Source organism: Asterias rubens, chromosome 21 (assembly GCF_902459465.1).
Source record: "Asterias rubens chromosome 21, eAstRub1.3, whole genome shotgun sequence".
Taxonomy (NCBI): domain Eukaryota; kingdom Metazoa; phylum Echinodermata; class Asteroidea; order Forcipulatida; family Asteriidae; genus Asterias; species Asterias rubens.
In genome coordinates, this window is record NC_047082.1 from 7,670,094 (window position 1) to 7,697,177 (window position 27,084).

The 27,084-nt window shown below is 37.6% G+C and overlaps 2 protein-coding genes across 5 annotated transcripts; both read right to left on the bottom strand.

Annotated features, from left to right (window-relative positions):
* On the bottom strand, positions 1–26,940 carry LOC117304684. 4 transcript variants are annotated; one of them, XM_033789259.1, is made up of 5 exons: positions 26,588–26,940; positions 25,625–25,712; positions 5,709–5,917; positions 3,473–3,793; positions 1–1,092 (listed from the first exon to the last, which is right to left on the bottom strand). In XM_033789259.1, the coding sequence occupies exons 1-5, from the start codon at positions 26,865–26,867 to the stop codon at positions 944–946; spliced, it is 1,047 nt and encodes a 348-aa protein (XP_033645150.1). In that variant the 5' UTR covers positions 26,868–26,940; the 3' UTR covers positions 1–943. The 4 variants fall into 4 exon arrangements, with proteins under 4 accessions (XP_033645150.1, XP_033645151.1, XP_033645153.1 ...); XM_033789260.1 differs by lacking the exons at positions 25,625–25,712; positions 26,588–26,940 and adding an exon at positions 22,051–23,184; XM_033789262.1 differs by lacking the exons at positions 25,625–25,712; positions 26,588–26,940 and adding an exon at positions 8,692–9,702.
* On the bottom strand, positions 11,448–14,520 carry LOC117304683. The gene is made up of 3 exons (XM_033789256.1): positions 13,769–14,520; positions 13,022–13,242; positions 11,448–12,667 (listed from the first exon to the last, which is right to left on the bottom strand). Exons 1-3 carry the CDS (start codon positions 13,997–13,999, stop codon positions 11,938–11,940), a joined length of 1,182 nt encoding a protein of 393 aa, XP_033645147.1. The 5' UTR covers positions 14,000–14,520; the 3' UTR covers positions 11,448–11,937.
* Positions 26,941–27,084: the final 144 nt, after the last annotated feature.

Here is a 27,084-nt window from a genome sequence, read left to right on the forward strand (position 1 = left end):
CACTCTATGAGTGTAGTATTATTAACAAAACTTTACATGAATAGCCATTCAACACAGCCTGGTAACTTCCTCTCTCCACTCAACATTGTACACTTTAACCATAGAGCAAGGACCAGTGCTTTAAGCAACCAATACAATAGTCAGTCACACTCGGAAGCAAATGAGTATTGGCTACACTGTTCAAAAATAAACACTAGATGGCGACAAACATCAACACTAACCAAAAATGGGCAGTGCACATCATCTCTTTTTGTTAGTGCATAAGAATGCAAGTGGTGTTCCCAATAACATTAAAACAGTGCGTGAAATATTCTTGCTCAAAGCTCTCTATTTCTCATTTGAAATCATGTGAGATGTGACGGGGCATGCAACAATCCTCCATTTGTCCATGTTGGAAAATTTGGCACAAAAAATTGAACATGAAAATGAGAAACATCAACAAGCAGATGATTGAAATGTTTACATTTGTGATGCTGTGAGAAATGTGTAGTTCTTGATGCTTTCCTTAAACACTCAGAAAGCTATGCAGCTCATATAAATAGATGACCATTCTTTGTAATCAACAAAGATAAGCATCAGTGTTTCATGGAAGTTCGTCTAAGAAATTTCTTGATATTGTAAGAAAACCGGATCTCATTTTGACTCTCAGATAAAAGAATTCAGTTCATCCCTATTTCAGTTTGACCATCATCGGTCGTTCTCTTTACTTCAATCTTTCTTCGGCTGTATCCGAATTGGCATCTACATCTACGGCTACAGCTGTTACTAAGGGTGTTGCTAAGGACGTCCTGTATTTCATTGCATGACGACGTGGAAATCTAGCTGTAGCCGCCAATTCCGAGGCGGACTTCCATAGATATATCTTGACTGGAGGCGCTAAGCAAAACATCTTATTTCATCACAGAGGGAAACGATTTCAGTTGAGCAGAGTACAGATCCTCTGTCATTGGTTTTCTTGTTTAGATCTTTTCTTGATCCGTTTAGTTCTTTCGTATCGGATAGTATCACTTTCTAATGCAGCAAGTTCAGTCAATCTTTGTTGAAAGGACGGGGAAGCACTATGGACTGGGTCAATATAGGGATATCTGCCATCTAGAAAGTAAACAGAAAACACAAAATTGAATTTTATAATGTAATATTTTGAAAAACTTACAACTATATTCATAGGTAAAGTATGCTAAGGTAAAGGTCATTACTGGGGAAAAAAAGGATTTGAATCTCTGATCATAATTTTAGGAAGTAAAATAAATTCTTCTCTAGATAACAGCCTCCTGGATTTAAGACATTACAATGTATTCATGAACAGTTACAACTATATTCGTAAGTAAAAAGTCATTGCTGACAAAAAGGTCTGAAACTTGAATCAACATTTTAGGAAGTAGGCCTACAGTGTATTGAAAGGATGGCAATTCTTCTTAAGATAACAGCCTCCTGGATTTAAGACATTACAATGTATTCATGAACAGTTACAACTATATTCATAAGTAAAAATTCATTGCTGACAAAAAGGTCTGAAACTCGGATCAAAATTTTAGGAAGTAGGCCTACAGTGTATTGAAAGGATGGCAATTCTTCTTAAGATAACAGCCTCCTGGATTTAAGACATTACAATGTATTCATGAACAGTTACAACTATATTCATAAGTAAAAATTCATTGCTGACAAAAAGGTCTGAAACTCGGATCAACATTTTAGGAAGTAGGCCTACAGTGTATTGAAAGGATGGTAATTCTTTTTAAGATAACAGCCTCCTGGATTTAAGACATTACAATGTATTCATGAACAGTTACAACTATATTCATAAGTAAAAATTCATTGCTGACAAAAAGGTCTGAAACTCGGATCAAAATTTTAGGAAGTAGGCCTACAGTGTATTGAAAGGATGGCAATTCTTCTTTAGATAACAGCCTCCTGGATTTATGATCTCAAAGAGCTTTTGGAAACAGTATCCTCAGCACTTGAGACAAAGATCAAAGAGCAGGATTTCTTTGATCTTAAGAAAGTAACATTTAATTTTGTTTATCGGGAAACTATCTGACCTCATTGATTACCAAAATACCACAAAGTGCTTTGCACAATTATTATTTTAAAAATAATTTTCAAAGGTCCATCCTACAGATGTCAACTAGAAATGTGACAAGTACATGTAAAGCATTATTTCAGAAATTCAAAAAGCAATCATGAAACAATAAAACGAGTTTTTGAATAGTAGTATGCGAAATTGATGAAACAATGTTTACAGACCAATATAATAAATTCACAAAGATAAACACATTGTAGATAGTGTCATGTTACAAAAGGAAAATGGCACAAGTTCATACACAAGAAAGATGGAAGAAAGAAGAATATAATATTAGAAATGAGTATTAAATTGAGACACAATTTATAGTATACCCTGAATGGTTTGATATTTGTTAAGTATAGACATAGAGCACAGTATTTACAGTGCAATATACAAAATACACCAAGACAATACAGGTTGCCAAACATTGTTATGTTGTAAGGCAAAATGGCACAAGACAAATTATAATATAAAATGTGGGCTAAAGGAGAACGAATTTATTATCAATAGACAACAAGAAGTTAATATTTTTATTATTGTGAGGCCGATAACATAATGCAGAGGGTTGCCAAACATGCTATGTTGTAAGGCAAAATGGCACAAGAAAAATACAATAAAACGTGGGCCAAATTAGTATCAAAAGACAACAACAAAATTAATAATTATTGTGAGGCCGATAACATAATGCAGAGGGTACAATAAGAAAAATACACCAAGATAAATACAGCAAGGTTAAAAGACAGCAATATAAAAAATAATCAAAACACAGGGGTATTCATTACAAATCAAGTGTTCCACAAACTTGTTACATTTGCAAATCACACTGTGGAATAGTTTGTCAAACAGTATTATAAAGGGATCGCATGTCACAAGAAAAATTGGCAAAATTATGGAGAAAGGAAAGAAGAAAGTAAAACCATTAAAAAATAGAATTATTGATAAAAGGAAATGGTAAAGTAACTACACGGGTAGGAGGGGGAAAAGTCTGATCCCTTATTGAGATCGGTATTGATAGGTGTTAATAGACACTGGGAACAAGACAGATATGAATGATGGAGGTATATGAGTGAACCGACCTGTGGATTGAGAGAGTTACAACAACTTACAATTAGAAGCAATATTAGGTCCAAAAAGCGCATGAGAACACACAGGGTGCCAGACCAGACTGCACAGCTAGCCGTTTGGACAACCTGACCGAAGAAACCTAGGGTCGATTTTACAAAGATACTCTCAACTTTGGACTAGTCCTAGGAGTTAGTTAAAACTTAAGGCTAGTTAAGTAACTTGTCCTAACTCGAGATAAGACTAGTCTTTACTCTTTGTGAAATCCACCCTAGGTCCCTCCATGTCGCAACTCCTACGATTCACTCAAGAATGGGAAATTACTTTTACTTCAACAGAAAAACTTACTCTTATTCTTGTCATTTCCGGTTAAAGGTAACACCGTACTACCCCTGGTTTTACTCCTCTGCGTTGGTGACCTTGTACTACGGTCACGACCTCTGAACCCAACACTTTGACCCCTAAGAGCTGCAGAGGACGGTGTGGCTGCTACCGTCAGTGTACCCATACTAGAGAGGACATCCTTGTTGGATGCGGTCCGGTAAGATCCGCTGCTAGTGGTGCTCTGATCGGCAGCGGCAGTACGAGTTGCATTGGTGCTTTTGCCGGTAAGGCGGAAGCCGTTACGACGGATGTCCATCGCTGATGGACTTGTTTCTTCTGGCAAGACTGAGGAAAAAAGGTAGGATAGTAATCAGTAAATTCAAACCGTCATTATTGATGGTAATACGTTAGCAACCACTCTATACAAATGAACATATATATTCATAAAAACACACAAAGTTGTTATTGGTTCGAATGTTTGTAATCACACTCAGACTACCCACTTGACGAGTGGACGACTGGATCACTGGCCAGAGTCAATTTTTTTTTAGCCCTTTGCCAATAACACAACAACAACAAAAAAGGTAAAAGATTACCCTGCAAAAAGACAAAAACCATTTAATAATTAGTTTACGTATATACCAACAATTTTTACTAGATTAATAATTGATCTGATGCAATACACACTTCACTTTTTAGTGAAAACTGTTAAGGTGCTTTTTAAAAAAGTAAAAATGTACACGAACAGTTGGGGGAATTTATGACTTCATTTTCTTGAGCTGCGTTTGTAGCAAGAATTTGTTTTTAATTTATAATAATCCAAACAGTAGGTTGCAAACTGAATTTAAAGATATTGTGATGTACATACATGTACATAATAATAGTGGATTCTTTAGCTCTTATATTTGTCTCTCAGTGATGCTCATGACGCTAATTAATTATATGTCCAGTAATTTTCCGCTACGTTTTGACATATGAGACCTATTCCTTTACGTAGCACCATGTAATGGTTTACTACATGTAGGTGATGGGGCGCAATATACTGCCGATCAAACCAGGTACACCTGGGTGAATGCCTTCTCTTTACAAGTTCATTTACCCAATACACAGGACTTACACCTTTAAACAGAAAAAAACACAACCTTCTGAAGATAAATTAATGAATGGAAAATCTGATTATGTGAGTAGTGCAAGATCACAGCAACATGTAATAAAACCACGTCCAACGGCAAACCTTTCTTGGTGAGTTTTTTTTGCAAAGAGACGATTCATACCTGTTGATAATTGCAAAGTTTGAATTGGATTTAAGTGTGCTGAGTGCATGTAGGTGGCAGGTGGGACATGAAGCCCCAGTCTGCGAAGGGTCAGACCTGTTTGGAACAAAGTTATTGTGAAACATTGAGAAACAAAGCATTGTGTTTAATCAATAGACCTCTTGCAAGTGACGTCACACCCTCAAAAAGTCCCCTCATTGGGGTAAAAAAGCGCCTTCTCTGGGGTCAAAGGAGGCAGCAAAAACAAACACGTTGTCAAAATAAAACAAATAGATTTTGAGAAGGCATAACACTCATGCATATGTGACAATAATGTGTGGTGTAAAGCGTGGAAGGGCAAGGCCACTCCATTTTGCAAAGGGTACTTGCATTTGAAAAAACTGAAAGTCTATGGGAAACTTTTGAAGGGGCGTCAAGGCCAAGACCAGGGGCAAAATATACCGGTCAACAGAGACCTGGACAAGGGGAGACTTTGGGGCGCTCCCTTTTCTCAGTTCTCGCCAGTAGTGCTCAGAGCCACAAAAAACACAGCACTGTATGCTTTGTTTTTGAAAGGACAAGGGCACCCCAATAGGAAAAACCTACCAGAGCATTTCAAGGGCACAAAGCCAATGACTAAGGGCCATGTCACACGAGGTAGTTTACAGGCAATCAGTTTCAGGCAATCTTCAAGAAGAGAATCCATTCTCATTTGAATGTTCACATAATTTTCTTGGGAATCGTAAGACATTGTTCGAAAAAATTACTCATACGCTACCAAAGTGGTCCTGTAGCGTGCACTGCAGTTGGTTGCCTCCAAGTTGCTTGTAAAAGTTACCTCATGTGACAAGGCCCTAAGGGGCATGAAGGCAATCGTCTTCATTACCTCTGTGAGCTATCAGGCTTGAAAAAGAACCATTATGTCTGCTGCCGCCAGCATCACAAAAGTCTCCCATAGAGAAGTTTATTTAAACATAAAAATGTTTTAGTTTCTGGTTCTAATTTACCTTTGGAATCTAATCTACTCGGCTGAGGTGGCGCTTCCCCGTGTGTCCTCTTCTCTCGTTCTCGTTCTAGTTTCCTCTCCAGTAGACGGTAACTGTTTTCTGTTGAGGGTACAGGTCTGTTGTTGTTGGTGATACTCTCCTGCTGGGATGAGCTGAAACTACCGCTGGCATTCAGGTCCTGGCCAGTATTGTAGGGCGAGTTGGAGGAACTGTCAATTCAATTGAAAAAAGTACAGATGTTTACTTCGCATAAAATGCACTGGGAAAAGTTTGGGCCCAATTTCATGGCTCTGCTTGACTCCTAGAACTAAGACATTCGTACCCCTATTGTCTCTTCGTGGAGATGATGGTGGAACAAACCTCCTCGTTCTAGGAGTAGGCTCTGCTTACCACTGAATTCAGCACTTACAATCTTTATTCTCCGCTTGGTGTGCAAGCGCAAAATTTCTGCGCTAGATGTGTAAGTGCCAGCCAGAGTTAATTATTAATTGACAAATCAATTAGTATTAACCCTCAAAGCATTCAACAAATTAGTTCATAAAGTAGGAACATTTCACCAATTAAAAAACTGGTCTAGTTAAGTTTGGCTGGAAATGGCTCTGACAAAAACCATTTTCTACATAATATTATTGAAACCGAAATGTTGTACTTGACGGATTAACAGTTTCAAGTGTCATGATAGGCAGCACGCTACAATGTAGATCATTTATTCGTTGATGAACACCTGGTCATAACTCAGCTTGTTCTCTCATGTAATTTTTTCACCTGAAACATATGCCTGGTTCTCATAAATCATATTCATATTAGACTGATCTAAATTAAGTTGTTGATAAATTACGAACGGTGCTTTCTGGATCGTCTGACTCATCACAAAGTGCAATGGTCTTTTGGATGGATGGTCCCATCACCGGCTTAAAAGATGACAGGTTTTTGGGATGGGATATAAATAGAAGGGCTCTTGCCCCATGCACAAGCTGGCATGTTGGGCCGATACGTATCAACTGCATGCCGATATACGCACATTTTGGCGGATACGCAAAAAAACAACAGTATTTTATTTATTAAATAATTATATTTTCACAAACAAAATACCATTTAGAATGATCCAGAATAGCATAGTGGGGCTTTTTAAACCAAGATAAACACAAAGTAGAAAACATTCTAAAGACCTTAAGCTTGTTTCAATTCAACGCACTGTAACCAAACTTCCAACATTTAGGTCCAGACTGCCCCCAACCCCCTCCCCACCTCCCACTTCTAAAAAATCCTGGGGGAAACCCTGATATATAGGGTTGGGGACAGGGTTTGACGATGGGTTACTTACGGTACTCTAGTACACGTCATGTAACAAGAATTGTACAAACAGACTACACATGTGACAAAACAAAGTATATCGTGTAAAGATAAAACTACATACGTTCACAAACTTATCATGGCAAGAAAATTATCATAAAAGACTATTGACATATATACCTACACTGTAGAGCCTTTGCGCTTACAACAATCAAGATGGCTACCCATCATCCTTAACGGAACGGTAAATTCAACGCTAGCCCACAATGCCCCTGTATTGACACTGACGGTGAGGCTATCACGCCGGTTTGTTTGCCAAGTAAATATTGTTTTTTTTCTTGCAATGAATAAACATCGGACAAATGACAACATGAATGATGATTTTTCAATGAAGCCTGGATTCGGATCAATGAAAACAGAAGTAGGGCCTTCATGTGGTATGGTATTGTTCACAATCACTATGACAACGTACAACAACCAATTGATTTGTACCAGCAGATGAGTAGATAGACAAGAGCTGTCACGACCCATTCCAAAAAACATCATGAAAGGATTCTAGCTTGAATAGTGTTCAATGTTTCTTTTGCAATCCATTCCCCATTTTTAACCTTTTGATTTTACAAAAACCTGAATGTTTTACTTATCTGAGCCTAATTTCACAGAACTGCTTAAATATTCCACTCCAAGTTGTTTACGACTGGTTTCCCGATCGTTTTTGAAACACTAGGACAATCCCTATGCTAGGACTTAACTGTTCTTAGCGTCCTATCACTTTTAAAGACAACAATTTTACTATCACGCTCCTCTTAAAATCACGGTTAAACAAAAACGTAGAAACACGTGTAGAATTTTTTTGTCTTTTTACCAGGCTTGGCATTACACGGACGTCCTGATTATGGCCTCTGTTGACACGATCTTGGCCCTAGTCCCCCATCAAAAGTGTCCCTTAGAGTTAAAACTTCTCCGAAGGAAGTGCCCCATAAATGAAAATAGCCTTGCCTCTCAAAGATGAAATGCCAGGCCTATTTTACTGGTTTCAGTAAATTTTGAAAAAAGTCTTCATGGTAACAACATCATAGAGCAAGGAACAGGTAACAACAATATTACTGCACTTGTAAGAAATGACAAAGATATTTATTAAGATGATTGACGATCTCATTCTTCAATAAGACATACCTGCACTTTGACCTCTGTCTGTCCCGATGTAGAGAATTCTTATACTGCGCCTCGATAGCTTCCAAACACCACAATTGTTTAATTACAGGTAATTTAAGGGTCATGCTGATAAAGTAAAGGAGGAGTTCACAAAGATCTTCATCTCAACACTTTTTATAGTTCAGAAAGGCTTTAGTAAAGTTCCTTTTTCAGAAACACTTGATGCCTAAATTGTCTGCATTTAGTTCCTCCTTTAGTTGAATGTCACTGCAACAAGACTTGTGAAGATTTCAAGATCCATTGATGCAAGTGTCTGACCAAACGTTGATGGTGAATGCAGACATTTCGAGTGTCACACTCTGACTCAACAAGAAAACTAGCTGCAGAAATCAATAAACTGTCGCGGTTGTACAATGCGTCGTGAGGTATTGTATGATGGCTAAGTAACAAACAACACGTCCACAAAAATAACAAATTATTTATGGATTCTTACAGTGCAGCCTCAATCCAAGTCCAAAAATAAAAACTCTCTAACCATTTCATGGGCGATCCTCCATGCATTCAACCACCAAGTTTTATGTTGCTGTCGTGCTCCCAGGTCCATCAAGGCAACATTAACAGCCTCCTCAACTACACTACACATGTGTGAGTGGTTTATGAATGCACTATGCCCTCTTTGATTTAGATACATGAATTAGTCTCAATGGTCTATAACTCAGACGGCTGCAGTCTCTGACACTCCACTGCACACTTAAGCTTGGATGGCGTGCCGAGTAACCACCACAGACTGCAAGTTCACAGCAAATATTTGACACTTAGTTGAAATGCCAAAATGGAAGACACATTCGAGGAGTATTCAGTTTGTGTGTTTCACTCATGATCACCACACTGCTGTTTTGATTCAATTAATGTAGGAATTCCGCACTGCGCACACACTGCATTGTTAAATACCGATGCTAGTGTAAATCACGAACAGTAATTTGCTTCTCCAGTTCTGTGTCAATAGCAGCACCTCATGGGCACTTAATTTGACGACACACTTCAAAAGATCTTGTGCACTTTGCAATTACACTGCCGATCCTTATGTAAACTCATGCATAAGAATAATGCGTGGCCTCAAACATCAGTGGAGAGGTGCACAACACCATTGATCAGTAATGCATTCCTTGTTGCTAACAATTGCAAGTCTATTTTCTCACTGATGTCAAAAGTTTGCCTATGAAAAACCTGATAGAGCTTGCAGTCATTCCTACATAATTATGTTCTTATCTACAGTGCAGCTAGCTGGGCATTCACACCTCCACTGATGATTTTCGTGCAAATGAAGAAAGAGTAGTTTGCTGAAGTTCCGACACCTCAAATTCTTCTAAAACTAGAGCTCTTAAGATGTTGGGAATTAAGCCTCATTCTTTTCTTTAGTCACTCAAAGCTTTTCAAGGTAGAAACTTAACTTGCTAACGAGTTAACACTTTTGCTTGACTGAAGCGGTGATGAGCAATGCATACAACTACAAAATATCAGCACATGGAGCACATAGAGAAAGGAAACTGAACAAAACCTCCACACAGAACCAAAACCAAAATGTAATACAGCCTCAAAAAGTTCAGTCTACACATCAGTCAAACCATGAAACACACATCATACATTTGTACTCTTTACAACATTCCATGTTTATCAACAGAGTTCCATCAAAATGCATCTGACTGTAGCAACACATACTGAAAAGTATACATATCCAACAGCACCAGTATACAATATTCCATAAGTGCACTAGCCAGACACATAACTGTAAACCCTTACAGTCCACAAGGCTGTACTCTGTCATTAAGTCTTACATCTTAAATATGCACCTCTCTCAGTCACAAAAGATCTCCTGTATCCAGTGATTAACACCTTGGAGATTATATACTTCACTACAAACACCAGCTACTTTTTTTCATGGGTAGGGTACATGTGTGCAGAAAAGATTTTGCATTATTCATATGGAGCTCCTATAATCTGCTGTCCTTCCATTCAAACATGCATTGAATCTTCAAACACTGACAGCACACATGTCAATGGGTGGGGGAAGGACAGTCCACATGGCTCACTCATGGTCTACCCCTTCATGGTTCACTAAGCAACCTGTATGACCCTTTTGAAATGATCAAGTGGTGTGGCTGCTATGGTGAGTGATACACAAACAAACTCATGAATATTATGACATGCTAGATTGTAGATTTGCATAAAGCTTATGAATATGTATGATCTGTAGTCTGATGAGCTGACCTAGAAAAAGAGCTCCCATCTGTGTATGACCCTAATAGATAGGATCAAGCGGTTTGGCTGACATACTACTCATGAATGTTTTAGACAATAAATGTACAATTAAAACAAAACTTGTTCTCACAAATCTTTGAAAATGTTACTTCTTTAATTGATTTTATTATCTTGGAACAGTCAGCAAATATTAAACTAAGCAAAGTGTCTGGTCTGATCAAAAAATAAATGACATTAAATAGCAGCCCTGGAATTTCAAAAATAAATGACATTAAATAGCAGCCCTGGAATTTCACCTTATTTTACATAGGGCACTTCTTTTAAAAAATCTCAGAGTCTATAAGAAACTTTGAAAAGGGCACAAAGGCCAAGAACCAGGCCAACAGAGGGCCCATTCCTTTATGAAAATTGTGACACACAAAATTGAAAAGTTTTAATTTCAACAACAAATGAAATATAATTTTCGCTGCAAGTATGACATGCTTTTATGAAGCATGTTTTATTTTTTTAAACAAACATTAAGCAATGCATATAAACATTTTACAGAACAGGTTAAAAATAAACAAGCTTCGTTTTTTTGCCGTTTATTTTTTTTAAAAAGAGTGCAATCCATTTAAAGGAAAGGTTAAAGGTTAAAGTTTTAAACAGAGATTGATTAACACACTAGATGCTAAGGATTACAAGATGCTACCCAGGGCTCAAGTTTGGGGGAAACCCCACAAGACTGCAGGGATGGTAGCTCAACTAAAAAAGCGTTCTGTAACCGTTTGTTATAAAATCGATATGGTTAGAAAGATGTTGTAACTTCTAAAAAAAGTAGAACACAATGATCTACACAAATATGCCTCGAAATTGCGTGGTTTTTGTTTTACCTCGTCGACAAACACCATTTATGGGAGTCAAAAATTTGACTCCCATAAATAGCCGATTGTGTTAGTACGCGACGTAAAATTAAAACCGTGCAATTTTGAGTGATACTTGTGTGGATCATTATATTCTACTTTTAAAACATCTTTCTAACCATATGCATTTCATAACAAACGGTTTCAAATGCTTTTCATAGACCAACTCGTCCGATCCAAGGCAACGTGTTCCTTTTAAACATGAAGAACACACAGTTTCATATTTGAGCTGTAAAAAATTTGAGCAATAACATTTTTTTCTTAACTTTCCTATGGGTATTCAATACTCAACGTAATTGAAAGATCATTCATCATCATTCGGCATAAACTTGCGTCCATGGCCGTCTCGAAAGATAATTGTATTTATCCAATTAAATTTTAAAATGTAGTGAGGTGTAACTTAAAATGAAAAGACCCTGGACTTGTCAGGTCATAAGTTTACTGGCCAAGGCTAAAAATTACTGGCCTCGGGCCAGTGGCCCATTGTCAAGTTGGAGCCCTGCTCCTATATCTTGCTCCTTACCTATTGTTTGTTTAAACTGTTTAACCTTTACCTGCTTTTAAACACTGTACATTCCTTTGTAATGTTTTTATGAAATAAACAAATAAATATACAAATATTATATGATGCTCTCATATTGTAACTGAAGTAGATCTCTCTGGAGTTGAGCATTCTGCCACATCATCTTATAAGCCTCCTCCTTAGCAGTCTCTGCCCTCCTCTTTGTCTGCAATACCAACATCTTAGCCTTGTGCTCTGTCTGCGCTATCTGAAACATGGACGACTCATATGGAGACATTCCTTCAAGAACGTCAACATCTACATCGCTGTGCCGTTCCGCTGAAGGCTCACGGACGAAACTCCCGCTGTTGCCAAAGTCCCCCCAAGAGTCCCGATGACTTGCAAACGCACTTGAGAATCTTCTCCGTTGTGGCATATCGTGCCTTTCCATAGCAGGAAATGTACGCATCCTCTTGGCTGAATGCCACGGTCGGCTTGAGGAGTTCTTCTGCTGGCGTTGACCATCACTCCGGTTGAAGATACTAGTGCTGACGGACACGGGGTGGTTATTGGCAACGACAGCTCTCTTTGGTAAGACATGTTCAGATCTTGATCTGAGTGGGGTCACTGCAACCGGGGTCGCTATTGTCTCCCCTGACTCTTCAGGCGTTGATTCAATTACATCAGGAAGAACATAATCAAATTCTAGTTCTTCTTTGACCGGTATGGGCTCGATATCAGCATCAATTAAGTGTACTATTTCAGTTCCGCTTTCTTCATCGTTCTGCTCGTCTACATCAATCTCTTCGTTCTCAAGATTGATGCTAACTGTGAATTCGTTCGTTTCCCTGAAATAACAAAATTTAAAAAAATTAAAAGCTTAATGTTGCAAAAAAAAAAGTTTTTTTTTTTATATAAAGTGCTTCGAAATATAGAATTTGAACTGCCTCTAACTACCGGGCAATCTCTGTGGTCTTGTTGGTAAGACACTGCTCTAGATTGGCAAAGGTCGTGGGTTCGAATCCCATCAGAGTAATATGCCTGTGATTATTTTTCACAGAACTCAGGAAAGTGCTTTTGTAAACAGTGCTTACATACATCGATGTAAGGGTTAGACCAAATAGTATTCTTTATCCAAGATGCAATTAAGATTTGGTTTTTCTTCTTTTGCCCCACTGAGGGCAAACGAAATAACAGCGCACCTGTTTTTTCTAGCCTCCGCTAGTAGACGTTCATGCTCCTTATCGTCTGGATTGAGTTCCTCTTTGAAAGGTTTGATCATCTCATACACAAGGAAACTTGTATCATCGGGACGGATGACATTAGAGCCTGGAGCTGGAATATCTGCACCCGAGTCCACACAAGCCTTTAACCAAATACCAACTTCCTTCTTAGCTTTTAATTTCAGACGACGATACAAATCCTGAAATAAAAAGAAAACAAGTTTGATTTAATATCACAAACAATTTGTTTTATTCACTCATTTGTACTTTGACAAAGAAAAAAACCATCACCACTAATGGACAGCGCCCCTTTTTAAGCTGACTAAAAAGTCTGAAAACTACTTTTTTTTTAAATAATTTTCGTTAACAGAATTTTTGTTTACAGCTGTTTTTATGTATACGGAAATTTATTGACTGATAATGAGAAATATGCCATGAACCAGTCACATGCCGTTTAAATTTTCTCTCTATTTGTTCTCATTTTTTTGCACAGTTCCATATTTGGTTATATAATAAGCGGGGTTTGAATATTATATCTATTGATTTTATAACAACTTGAGTAAAATATATAACTATTGATTTAATGACTATTTGCTTTTGCAACTAAATATTATTTGATTTATTTTTTAATCTGAGATCCGTAATCCTAGTTTAAAAAAATGCCTAATATGCATGATAATAAGGGGCCATTGATACTAGTCAATGTTAAAAAATTGCATCATATACCTTCATCTGAGTGAAGTTACGTGGATGGGAAGCCATACGATGAAACCTCTTAGAGATAGTTGCCCAGGCTTTATATTTATCAGAGTTGCTCTTATGATCAGTCTTCCGGCTCTCCAAGATCCCGACGTAATCCGCAATCAGAGAGAGCAGCAACATCTTGTCCTCTTCACTGAAGTTGTCTGCTCGAGTCTTCTTTCCAGCACTCGTACTGCAAAGTCGACTCGAAAACATTTTTTATCTGCGTGTGTTGACTTTTCTGTACACACAACTCAACGAGCACTGATTTGACTACAGCACAGTTTCTCACATTGGATGATGACTCCACAGTTGTTTCTCACATTGGATGATGACTCCACAGTTGTTTCTCACATTGGATGATGACTCCACAGTTGTTGTTACAGGTTAAAACACATACCAGGCCTTAGTATGGTGCTAGTCCTGAACCAAGGTACACACTAGACTAGCATGAAACAATTCAGCGTTACAACAAAGCAGTGTAAACACCCCTGTGATACAGCATAATGGCCAGACATCAAAATGGTGAGAGCCAAAACACTGCTGTATGTCCCCACGTATGCCTAACACAGAACCCTTGTTATCAAGCACAGGCCTACACAATACACTCTGCACTCAGGACAAGCTTGGGTGAGACATGCTATAGGCCTAAACACTACTGTGTAATATGTATGGGAGCATGGTTCAGAGTTGTCTACATCAATAAAACACACACACAGCCTAGCCAGCCAGTGAGCGCTTCGGTTCAGTGTGGAGGCGAGTATTATTTGTGGAGGGGTGCTGGCATTTTAGGAGGGGCACTGTAATGTGCATAGAGAATGGTCCATGGTCTGTTTTTCGCACTAACAGGTGCTATGTGCAGGTGTCTAGAGAAGTGTTGTGGAGCTAAAGGTGACATATTAAGAGGAAATGAGAGTTGAGACTCATATGATTTTCCAATTATTAATAAAATATTTTTCTGCCAATTAAGGCTGCCTCTCTCTGGCCATGGGGATGGCAATACTTAAAAATCTGTTATTCTTTCATTTTTGAATGAACTTCAGTAAGATTTAATATTTACACATTTAATTCATTTTAAAAATTTATAAAGACTACATTTCAATCATGCTCTTAATTAATCAAACATTTGCATACACCTTGTGTTTGCCACAAACATGATGAGTAGGCTAAGGTTCTTTTCAGGAAATGCCTCTCAACATATAGGGCCCATGATTTTCTGTCTCAGATAAATTAAAGGCCTTAAAAAATTGCCCTCACAAATCACCACTGTTCCCCACCAAAAATAATTTACAGATTTCATTTTTTCCTCTAAAATGAATTAAAGAAACTGCACACCTCTGGTAACTGTCTCCTAACATTATGCATTAAATAACAAACCTGTGAAAATTTGGACTCAATTGGTCATCGAAGTTGCAAGAGAATTAATGAAAGAAAAGGCACCGTCGTTGCACAAATTTGTTTGCTTTCAGGTGCCTAATAAAAATTATTTTGCACCATCCAATCTTGACAGTTTGAACTCGTCTTTCAGACTCTACAGATCAACTGATTTTGATTACTGCCTTAATTATTTGAAATAAATTAAAATAGACTATAATTTTAAATCTTCCAGCGCAACAACAAATATGCAAACAAACTTTTATATTGCTGTTGTTTATTAATTCTTAGTTTCCATGCAGGGTCATCAGGTCTGCACTTTACAAAAGCATTTGCCTCCATGCCCCCTGCCCGGTGCCCTTGAATGCCGCTATCCCATTTACAATTTCCTCAGAGGGTGCCCTTATTACCAAGGAGACAATGCCTTGGACGGTGCCCACTTTTCAATAATGAAGCTAAGCACACAGGCCTGCAATATCCTTATTTTCAAAATAACTTTTGAAAGAAATATTCATTCCCAAACTACAAACTACTTACCATGAAATGGGTGGCAATGGTTTTTTGACCGACAACTTCCGCAGATGGTACCAACGACTTAAGCCGGTGATATACATGCTGCAAAATGCGATCCGTCTACAAATTCGGGTTTGGCATTTTATACCAACTGACGCTCAAGTCACAATGAAGAGGTGTTTTATGACAAACAAACTTGGTTTACAAATACAAAGAATCATGTTACTGAAATTAAGAGTATCTTATAAACAGGCAAATCAAGACCGTCGGTTGATACTTCAACTCTGCGTCAGAGCAGACAAAGGTGTTTCCAGACGAAATAATATTGAGTTGGGAGGGGGGGGGGGGGGTAGGGGGCCCTAGTAATAGGTCATATAAACAAACATTCTTAAAATGGTCTGAGTGTTATAGGTCTTTTCTTTTATAAGGCCTGCTGTTCAAGAATTATTGTACTAGGCATTGACTAAACATATTTAGACACCTACCGCAATGGCACCCGAGCATAAAAAGGATCCCTCCTCAATTGTATCACAACACTGGCATAAAGAGATGCATGTATCCGCTCCATCATTTAAGAAGCACGTAGAACAAACTTTGGCCTGATGCTCAACGCTGCTCCTGGCGTGCTGCAATTCACTCTCGCTGCTCAGTCTGCATCTTAAGACTACATCAATGATTGTGACAGACGCTGAGCTCGTCGTACATCGTCATTTACGACGGGATAGACCAAGATAGAAAGTACAAACCTAACCTCCACAACACAACTAAAATTCATCTCAAAAGCTCAATCTGGAACTCCTTTCACATTCTGTTTGTGTGATGAGCGCATTGATGGCACTGCCTACTTCACAATATTGATTCAGTACTCGTTGAGTGTAACTTTGTACTCTACAAATGCGTGAACAAAATTGAACCTCTTCAACACAACACCATCTCATAATTGAAAAGTGGACAGGTATCCACTATCCTTCATCAAGCAGTCCACATAGGTTTTTCTAATGATGGTGTATGCTTTCATACTATCACCTGCCATTAATAGAATTCTATTTGCTGAAAGGTTGTAAACAGTTGTTACTCTTGCATAGATACAATGTGTGTATTTGTAGAAGCATTAGGAAAGCAAGCCAAGGACAAAAAGCTGCGTTTGTTCCCAGTGGGTGTAGGTAAATTCCTCTGCAAACATGGGATTTTATTCTGGGCTGAAATAATCCATATCAACTGATTGTGGTTTTCATAGCCAGAGGGCACATGCTCAGGGTTTAACACTAATGCAAAAGATAACATGTTGTAATGGAATTCCTTTTTGGTTATCAAAGGTTTAACATGGTCCTCTTACTTGGTCATTGTATCAGGTTGAAAAGGAGGAAGGGAACATGGTGGAAAGAAAGAACTACCTTATTTTTTTTGCTCAAAGGATGGATTTGTAATTGGGTAGATTTAAATCTTTAAGAAGGGGAGAGATGCTAGAGGTCCATGTAAAATGAACCTTTCAAGTCGACATACAAGTAATTATCTTGTACACAATAATGATAAGAACGAATTTATATAGAGCTAAAAGTATCGCTAATGCTGTATTTGAAAAGTAAGGAAGAGTACAAGAGCAAGTGGTGAAAGAAGAGTCTTGTTTTACAACTTTCTAAGGCAAAATTCAAAGCCACTGAGTGTAACTTGTAAATGGATGGCTGCTGAAAACAAACACTCATCCATTTATGATGTTCTATATAATAAGACAAGAAATACAGAGAAAGTGGGGGAAAGATGAAGCTTATTTGCATGTATTGTATAAGTGAACAATTTGGACACTCAGTTTTTAAATTTCAAGCGAATTTGTACACCCTTTTATATAATCCTGGCTTAAACCTTGTTTACAAGGCAAACTTCAAAACAATGAAATAATAATATTGAATACAATTGTGTAGACTATAATTGGATGGCTACTAAAATCAAACTCATCAATCATTAATTTCTGCTCTACATAAGAATTAAAGACTCCTAAAAGAGAAAGTGGGGGAAGATCACATAAGAACTGTTTCAAGGCAAACTTCAAAACCATTAGGTGGGTAATTGGACGTCTACTAGAAACAAATACATCACTCTCTACATCCATTTCTGGATGCTCATGAAATCATCACCTTTGTTTTTAGACTGAGGCTGTTAAATAGAAAACTGCAAAACTTCTGCCTGATGTTCAATTGCTATTGCAAACAACAACTCCCTACATCAAAATAAAGGGCGACTCTTTTAGCATAGAGCAAAGAATATGCTCTTAGGCGTTGTACTCACTTGTCCCCATCTGCTTGAAGTTTTAAAGAGTTAATTTGTGTTGAGTGGCAGTCAATTAACCAAGTGAGGTTTAGTTACAAGCTAATTAGTGAAAGTTGTTAGGCCATATGGGTGATTAGCCTTGTGTTAAGTGATAGACAGTATTGACCATAATGCAACAGATTAGAACACAACCTTGTAATAGTCTGAAGTTTATCCATTTTCATAGGCCTCAAACCATCTCAGAGCAAAGGAGCAAACTGTATGTCAGTAGTGAGTCTTAGACTTGCCACTGGTGTAAAGTTCCAGAAGTGAATTTTGTTATTGTTCTTACAGGAAGTGCTCTTTACAGCTCTGGAAAAGAAGGGGCTGCATGCCCATAAAAACAAAACTTTCAGGACTGAGCAATGGTGAAAGCCTAAACAGAAGTCCATTATATTTAAAAACATCTTTAGTCAATTTACAAATTTATCAGTAAATTTACTACCAACCCGGGAATGGGATCAGATGAGAATCAAATTGAACATACAAATTTGTTTGCCCGAAAAACATTGATTGCTTCAACTCAACATTTGAAATGAAAAGTTGATTAGAAATGTACCAAAATAAAGTCAAAGGATAAGAGGGATTTGATTAAAGTTTTAAATACCTTACCTTTTACATGTATAGTATTCCGAGCAGGAACCAAGCGTCCTGAATGTCTTTGTAGTTTTGGTTTTCAAACCAGTTATCGGTTGTTTGATCTTTGCTAACATACTACTTCCAACCATTTTTTTATATTTTTTGTAGCATTATCCTACAAGTCGGTGGTCACATCCAAGTGAGCAGACTTAATAACTTCCAGCTTGGATTGCCTATCTTCCATGATCCATCGTAAGTAATCCATCGTCCAGATTAGATTCCTCAGTTGTGAACAACCATCAGTTTCACGTCTTAAAATGCAACTTTGATGAGCACAGTGTCCAAAGAAAGTCTGTTCTGAGATTTTTGTAACTACGGAATCATTACAACAAAAGACCAACACCAGACAGATCAAGATGAACAACAATAACACATTGTGCTCTGCATTCTAAGTGAGAGATTCTTTAGTTTTCAACTACAATAACAATCAATAGACAAACAATACAAGATGATCCTTCAACTGGTATTAACAGCAGATGAAAGAGTTATTGATTCTATACTCTGGTGGCCTATCAATTAGTGTGCTAGGGATTTGATAATAAAACCTGAAAAAAGTCAAAGGTCTTCAGACCATGCAGAAAAGAAAGTCTCTCAAGTGTAAAGGATTGGACATACTCAAAGTATACATGCAGGAAAAGCTCTCAAAATATGGACAATTAATTATTGTTTGCCTTATTTGCTATATTAACACATTTCTAAAGTCAAGGCCAGGCCAGGTTGCATTTGAATTTCAAATGTAAACAAATAAATAAAAGGCACAAAAGCCAAGTCAAAAACCTTCTCCAAACTAAAAAAAAAAAAACTAACTTTTTTATACTATTTACTAATTAGCATAAATTTCTACTAACCGTTTCTTTTTGCGTTTGAGCATCATGGCTCCGAAAGACACCCACTTTGAGCTGATTTTAGGCAGAGCCAGTGGAGAAATATTCCTTTTCCCAGTGTTTGCGCTGATTCCTTCTACTTTAAGATCACCTTCAGAATCTCTTGGCATTATTTTAGATGACTCTCTTGCATGTAAACGCAACTTTTATGCAAGTCAGCTGGTATGCAAGTCAGCTGGTACAATTACCATGTTGAGCTACGACTGTTCGCCATACTTTTGTTTTGCCTTTGAAGATTCCCCTGCTCATTTTATTTCACTGAGATTAACGTTCACAATGAGATAAAGTTACTCCATGATGTTGTCTTTTTATGTTGTCGTGTTTCATAAACAAGTGTCTCTCACCCACTACCGATTCTAACGTAGCATGTTGACTACTTCTCACAAGTTGTTAGCTTCCAATTCACATCATCTATTTGCATTTACACAAAAAAATATACCATTCCAACATCAAACCAGACAAGAACAAACCTTGTGCTGAAAGTCACTACAAAATAAAAACCATCAAACATCTATTTCTCAGGTTCGCGTCTAATCTCATTAAATATTAATTGAGAAATTCAAACGGGAACGCTCCATTCGGGCAAAAAGGGGGGATAAGTTCTGGCTGCTCCTCTGCCCTCTGTAGGATCTGAATCAATATTTCATTGATGGAATCTTGATAAACTATCGGGGCACTTCAGGAAATCAATGGAGAAAACACTTCAGAATACTAGGTCTAAAAAGGCTTGGACAATCCTATCAGTTTAGGCATTCGACCTCTGGCACATGTAAAACATAATGTAGCAACATCTTTTCAAGTATACAAGCTGCAGATCAGGCCATGAACAAATTAATGTGTGTTTTATGGGCCGCCTCCCGCGTAATAATTTATAGGCATACTACAATTGTCATCTTGTGTAAATAGTGAAAACAAAAGTCAAAAAGTGAACTACTTTGAAAGATGCAAAAAAAAGGTAATGGCCTGGCATATGTCTAAACTAGCAGCTCAAAGGCTTTTTTAGCCTTCGAGAAACACTGTGTTGGGTTCAAAGCTCTTAAAACAAAATGCCTTGAATAAAACACAATTAGACTTAAAAAAATAAATCATACAACAAACTGGCTCATGCATTAAGTATGCACAAAAGAAGCTTGATATATCCAACCTTCTTCTGAATAAGAGCATCTTCTCATTGATCTGGCAAGGATAACCTTTGACCTGAAGTTTATCTTCTGTATCAGCTACATCCAAGTGAGGCGGGCTAACAACATGTCCAGTCGTAGTACGAGGCCGGAGAGGTTTACTCTGAGGTCTTGTATAACGAGAATACCTCAAGAAGTGCTTGGATTTACTTGAAGACGTCTTGTAGAAGTTAGATGGAGACGTGTCCAAAGAAGTGCAGATGAAACGTTCAGTACTGTTACGCCTCATTGCGACAAATTTATTCTTAGTTTGTTCAAGTGAACAAGAAGACTATCTGACAATGTCAATCAGTATAAGCTGAATAACAAGATTGAAGGAAACTCTACACATCAAACCACTGTGATCATAATGACAATTCAAGCTTGATCATAATGACAACTCAAGCTGCGCTCCTGCATCCAGTTACTAAACTGTGATCAGAAAACACAGAAAATGTCATACTCGGAAGACAGCAGAGCTAAATATATCATAGTCGGCATAATGGGGGGCCTATTGTCATTAAAGAACAATGACGCAGCATACGAGATTCATCTCCATCATCAGACAACTGTCTGCATCAATATGTTATTTTTTCCACATAAAATTCTGAAAATCTATCCTAGCAGACAAAGCTCCCACTCAGACCTATTCATATGATAAAATTATAACCATCTTCCTATGACGGCTACCGGGGATGTATTCTTGACATTTTCAGGAAGGGAAACGTATGACTGTGCGGTTTTGCTTTAGCAGCGCAGGTGGAACTAAGAAAGGAAAAAATCACACGATGGATGGAAGGATACAGCTAGACTTTTAAATTGATCTCAGCCTCAAGCTAATTTTACTGTTCAAAATTAAATATTATAAATTAATGAATGCGGAGAATCTACTACTGACTCAGGCAAGAACTTCATTTGCATACTTCCCTGAAATATCTTTAAAGAAATTCATGATTTCAGGGTAGTATGCAAATGAACTTGCGTGTTATTCATTCAAGTCATACACTGACAATTCCACAGTAAATTGAATTATGCATTACATTTACTACATTATATTCACTAATTGCCAACGGAGGAGAAATTCGTTCACGCAAGAGCATATATTTCTGTGTAATAATGTATGAAAATGAACTGCTCAAATTAATAATACACATCTGTTGTGTTTTTCAGTTTTGTATAGCAGAAAAAAGGAAAGAAAAGGGGAGAAACTAGCAGAAGTTATTCCATTTGGAAAATCATTTGAAAAAAGGAGCAAATCAAGATGAAACTGCTCCTACTGCGATTGACACAAAAAAAGTACATTTTTTTAAAGAAGTGGTTACTGAAAGGAGTGACATAAGTAACTCGACCTATTAAATTACAATAACGATAATATCAAAAGTTTACAACTTACTCTCTGTTTGACCATTCAACATTATCAGTTCTTGGGTAGCCCATAGGAGTGGAAATATCATGGTTCTGTTTCAGCTGAGTGTAGCGAAGCCTCGGTCGTATCGTTCCACTTCTCACATCTTGCCGTGGCTCCCGAGAAGTGAGATTCCTCTCAATTGAGATGTCATTTTCTCCTATTTTTACTGAGAATCCCTTGAAGAATAATCCTGTCGTCTCTCTGATGGGTTTCATTGTGGAATAGTCGACGTGCCACAATTTTTATTGAGATAGCTCTAATCCATAGAGTCCGATGAGATAATATTTGTAGTTTCTTATCATGGTCATAAACTGGAGATGTTAGTCATTTGTAAAACAAAATGTCAATTAGCCTTTAGGAGATTTACTTTAGATTATAACAGAAGAATGTTGTGGTAGTATCAGCTGGAAACAGTTCCCAAGGTTAGTCGATTTGGCTAGACTTATATTCATAAACATAAAGAAGTAGTTTGTTCATTCTCTTCAAAGCGTTGTTGTGTTAACATGAGCATTTTAAATTCGCATGTTTGATAACTGCTGATCATGACCCAGAAATATTTGGCTAATAAAAGCCATTCCAATCAATTCTTGCTTGGAATTTCAAATGTGTACATAAAATCATCTAACTTGAAGAAAACAGTTCAAGTTGAAAAGTCCACGGATGATGTTTGCAAACGGGGCCCAAAGCATCCAACTAATTTCTGATCAGTCATGTGGAATATCAAAGATTCACTTAGAAGTCAGGTTGGCTGAGTGGTTTCTGTCCCTGCCTTTCACGTGGACCTGGTTCAGTTCCCGGAGCGATGCGTTCATCATGTGGATGTGGTTTTTTTCAGTCCCTACCTGACTGCATGGGTTTTTCTCCCATGTCTAAAGCTTGAAATTTCTACGTCTTCTCTACAACAAAAAAGTTTGGTGTGATGTTTCCATTAGGATGTTTTGCCAACTATAAAATTCAGATTCAGATTCAGACAGGATATGTAGCATGTTGATCCAATGACAGTACTAGAGAAGATCTGTGAGGTTCATCATGTACAGTAGTCTCATTATGTCAACACTGTAGGGTTTGCCTAAAGTCTTTCAGCCATGAGATTAAGATTCCTAGCTCTTCCTTTTTGCTTGAAGACAATGCTGCAAATCAGGAAAATCTTCTGGTCAACAAAAAGAGAACACTCCATATGAAGGATACAATGATCAGGAGACGACATTCCAAGAAAGGGAAAGTTTTATAAACAACTGTTAAGTGTTACTCGGTAGACTATTATAGTTTCTGGAAAAAACAAATGATGAAAAAAAAAAAGTTTTTAATAACATTACATCATTTCCAGAACGGGCCTTTCATAAGCCTGTGGTTTTTTTTAAATATAAAGCTCTCTAATAACTCAGACTATGCAAAAAAACAAGAGAAAAGTTCGAGCAAACACAGCTTTTAACAAGTATTTTTGTTATTTTTCAACAGCGCACAAAGCAAGTACAATGCCTCAGACCACAGAAATGTGGACTTTTTTATACTTCCCAGTGGACTTTTTAATACTTCCCAGAATGTTTGTGAATGTTTTGAAACACACTTGCTTAAAATAACACCAAACTCCACCTTGTGCATGGTTTGAGTGCTTTTATTTTATAAGCCATGGAGGTAGAAATAGTAAAACTAGCACACGTACCTTCAAGCGTTTTCCTACAATTATCGTTTTAGTTGCATGACCAATCATCGTATAAATTTACATGACTGCCTTAGGGTGGCTGACTGCTGTTGTGCCAGTCAGCCGGAGGTGGCAGGCTTGAACAAGTTTCCTAATCATCACCGGCAACACCAGCAGTGAAAGTTTCACACACCCTTCAATACTTTGAACACAGAGGTATTATCATCAGTATAAAGCGCACTCCATAGAGAGCATTATTTCCAATCCCCAGCACACAATAATCCTGGTGAAATCCACCCACTACACCATGGGGATTCAGCCCCCTTAAGTTATTTATAAGGCCATTGCAGGTATTCAAGGCACTAGTGGATTGGGAGCTATTCATTACCCCCTCGTAGGTATTTAGGATGAAAAGGTTCACTGATTTGACAAGAGTTGTGCTCCTATAATGAGACTAACAGAGCCTGTAATCAATGAAGATTCTTACAGCCAATCAGCGGTGAACGTAGCTCCATGGTGACTGGACTGACCGGGCGTAAAGAAAGGAAATATAATTTTGTTTTAAACTCTCAAATTAAAGGCCCATTCATAATTTGTTAGTGTCTGTTAGATTCACACATGCTATAGTGATAGTATGAGCTAAATACTTGACATTCATATTTCGAGTGGTTTAAAGCAAGATTACCAAATTATACTAGACGCTGCAAAGTGAACAAACATTATCTACTTTGGTTGTATCCAGAGAAACAGATAATCATTAAAAGAAAACTACCCGGCAACTTACAAAGGTAGGCTGACTTCTGGAAAACTGATCTACAAACAAATATAGTTTTGCAACAGCATATTTTCAAGTAATAATTACCTTCACCTTCCCTATAAAAACTCAATGTTGTACCACAGAGAAGATATAATAAACCACAACAGCTTTTAAATTAAGACAAAATCTTATCACAACCAGTCTAAGCAGAGACAAGAACTCAAAAACTTGGATTCCATGAAGCATGGGATCTGGCTTTTGACACCTGAAACATTCCTGACGGATATTAACAACCAAGGAATCACACTATGATCATAATGCAGCTGCAGGTTAATGTGAAGACAGCTGGCTTACAGTTGTGAAAACTGTTTCAATTTATCATTCTCATGACAACGTGAAATATGATTTACCCGATTGACCTTTGATATGGTGTCACTACTGTACCTTCAAACAGTAGCATTGCTGTCTGAATCAAACTGGCCTTGAATTAACCCACGGCACCAACAGCAATTGCCTCAGTGTCCTGTGCCTTTGCTGTGGTGCCCCTTTTTTGCATAGTACAATTTCAATAACAATTTATAGTTTTTTCATAGAAGTTCCCCATACCAGAGGGAAATTCTGCTGGGCATGTTCAAGAGAGAAGTTCAAGGCCTGGTCATATAAATAATAGGCTCCTAAATGGAATTTAAAAAATGTAAACATATTTTATGGAAAACAACCTTTGCAGTAACATCCAGTCTCAGGTACAATTATTTGCAGCAATGTCTTTCAACAATTTATCATATTTTGTATGTAGTCTTGTTCCACAGTGTGTCATGCAGACAATGTTATTTCAATGACAAGTCACAGCCTATTTGATGTACGTTTAAGGTCAATAAACAATTTAATAGCAACAGTTGGCATGACAACAATTAAATTGCTTGTTATTATAAAGTCACTCATTCAGGTGGATGTGAATGGAGAGGGTATATGGTATAATTCATAGTAAAAGTATCCCCAAAATGGTTAACAACAACAACTGTGAATACCACTGCATTCCCAAAGGCATGAATGAACACAAAATACGAGTTTGATTTTTGTCAGAGGTTTTACACAACAGTAAGTAGACTGGGGGGGGGGGGGGGGACGTAGGTGGTGGGGGAGGACAAAAGATGCCTTACCTTCCGCAAAAGTGTTTTTCAAAGACGTTTGTCCAGGTAAGATCTTGTACTTCTAAATTCTCCCTGCAACCAGACATACTAACTGGTCCTGAGGAAAATATTTTAGGGATGAGAATTACTAAGTGTGAAACTTCCTGAAAATGGATTTGGGCTTGGATTCCCTCTTGTTCTATTTCTAGACGGTGAACCTCCAAGATGACTGACTACAAGAGAAGGGTTTTGATACCTTTTGTAGATCAAGTGTTTTGGCTATGAATATGATGACACAATTTCCTACTCACTGTGAATGAAATTGTATGGAATTTACTGTAGACATTTTAGCTTCATTGGTCGTCAAGTTTTTGAGAACAAAATTGAGTAAATTGTTTAAATCACAAAGCAATGTTTTCAGGAGAGTCCTTTGACTAGACTTCAATGTAATGTACATGTTTGCTAAAATAGTTTTAGGCCTAGCCCTAGAGGTCTACTTGTTTCTAAAACTTTGTTGTACAGCACCTTGCAGCAAAAAAAGCAATATTTTAAGGAAAACTTTCTGTCGTCACTATCTTTAGCTCATGCTTATTGTTAATCTGTGGTGTGGTGTGTTTTGTAGTACAAAATCTTTACTTTGATGGCAACCATCTGACCATCATGACCAAACCCAACTTTCTAAATTTAAATCGTATCATTTTGATCTTGATCTTGATTAGTTGATATTATGATGAATGATCGGTTCCTTACTAGGAACAATACTCAGGAAGGAGGGGCAAATGTATCATTATCAATATCACTATCAGACTATTTTATGAAACAAAAATAGAGCATAGATATGTGTATGGGGCTTACCAAAGTATCACAAGTATAAAACTATTTTTTTTATTAAAAGATTTTGTAGACTAGAATTTAGAAAAAAGAATTGTGTTAAATAAACAAATAATATTTTATAAAACAAAAGACCAACAGTTGTAACGAGAGGATACTTACTTGTGTTATTGAGAAGTGTTTTGTTCTTAAAGCTAAGTTTTCTTCGTCGCTGAGCCAAAACACTTTCCATAGACGAGATACTTAAATTACGACTACGACTGGCGCAATGTTGATTTACCGTCTGCTCCGTCAACAGAGGCTGCACAGTCAAAGTGACAATTTTTGGAGAAGTTCCCGACTCAGTTTTTGGTATTTCCCAGGCGCGAGAAGAGCTCAAAAGATAACTGTAGCTTTCCTTGGGTTTATTGGGACACCCCCGGTGCCACCAGTCGCCTTGCATCTTCAAAATTCACAAAGATGAGTCGGATTACAACAAATAGTTTAGACAACTTTCCAAAACTGTACCATCAGAATTTCCGCCATTTCAGAACGCCCTCTTAGTGCATGAAGAGAGAGCTCTCAGAAAGTTTTTACACCTAAGTCTGTGATTGGTTCTTCATTCCCACGTCACTCAATTTGCGTATTCATAACTCAAGCTAAAAACAGACACATAAATA

Coding starts and splice junctions, on each gene's coding strand:
- LOC117304683 (XM_033789256.1), bottom strand. CDS start 13,999: ATGTTTTCGAGTCGACTTTGCAGTACGAGTGCTGGAAAGAAGACTCGA. Junction 13,243..13,768: donor GTAACTTCACTCAGATGAAG/GTATATGATGCA, acceptor TTTTTATTTCAG/GATTTGTATCGTCGTCTGAA. Junction 12,668..13,021: donor GCGGAGGCTAGAAAAAACAG/GTGCGCTGTTAT, acceptor TTGTTATTTCAG/GGAAACGAACGAATTCACAG.
- LOC117304684 (XM_033789259.1), bottom strand. CDS start 26,867: ATGCAAGGCGACTGGTGGCACCGGGGGTGTCCCAATAAACCCAAGGAA. Junction 25,713..26,587: donor AACACTTCTCAATAACACAA/GTAAGTATCCTC, acceptor TATTTTCCTCAG/GACCAGTTAGTATGTCTGGT. Junction 5,918..25,624: donor GAAAAACACTTTTGCGGAAG/GTAAGGCATCTT, acceptor TTGAATTGACAG/TTCCTCCAACTCGCCCTACA.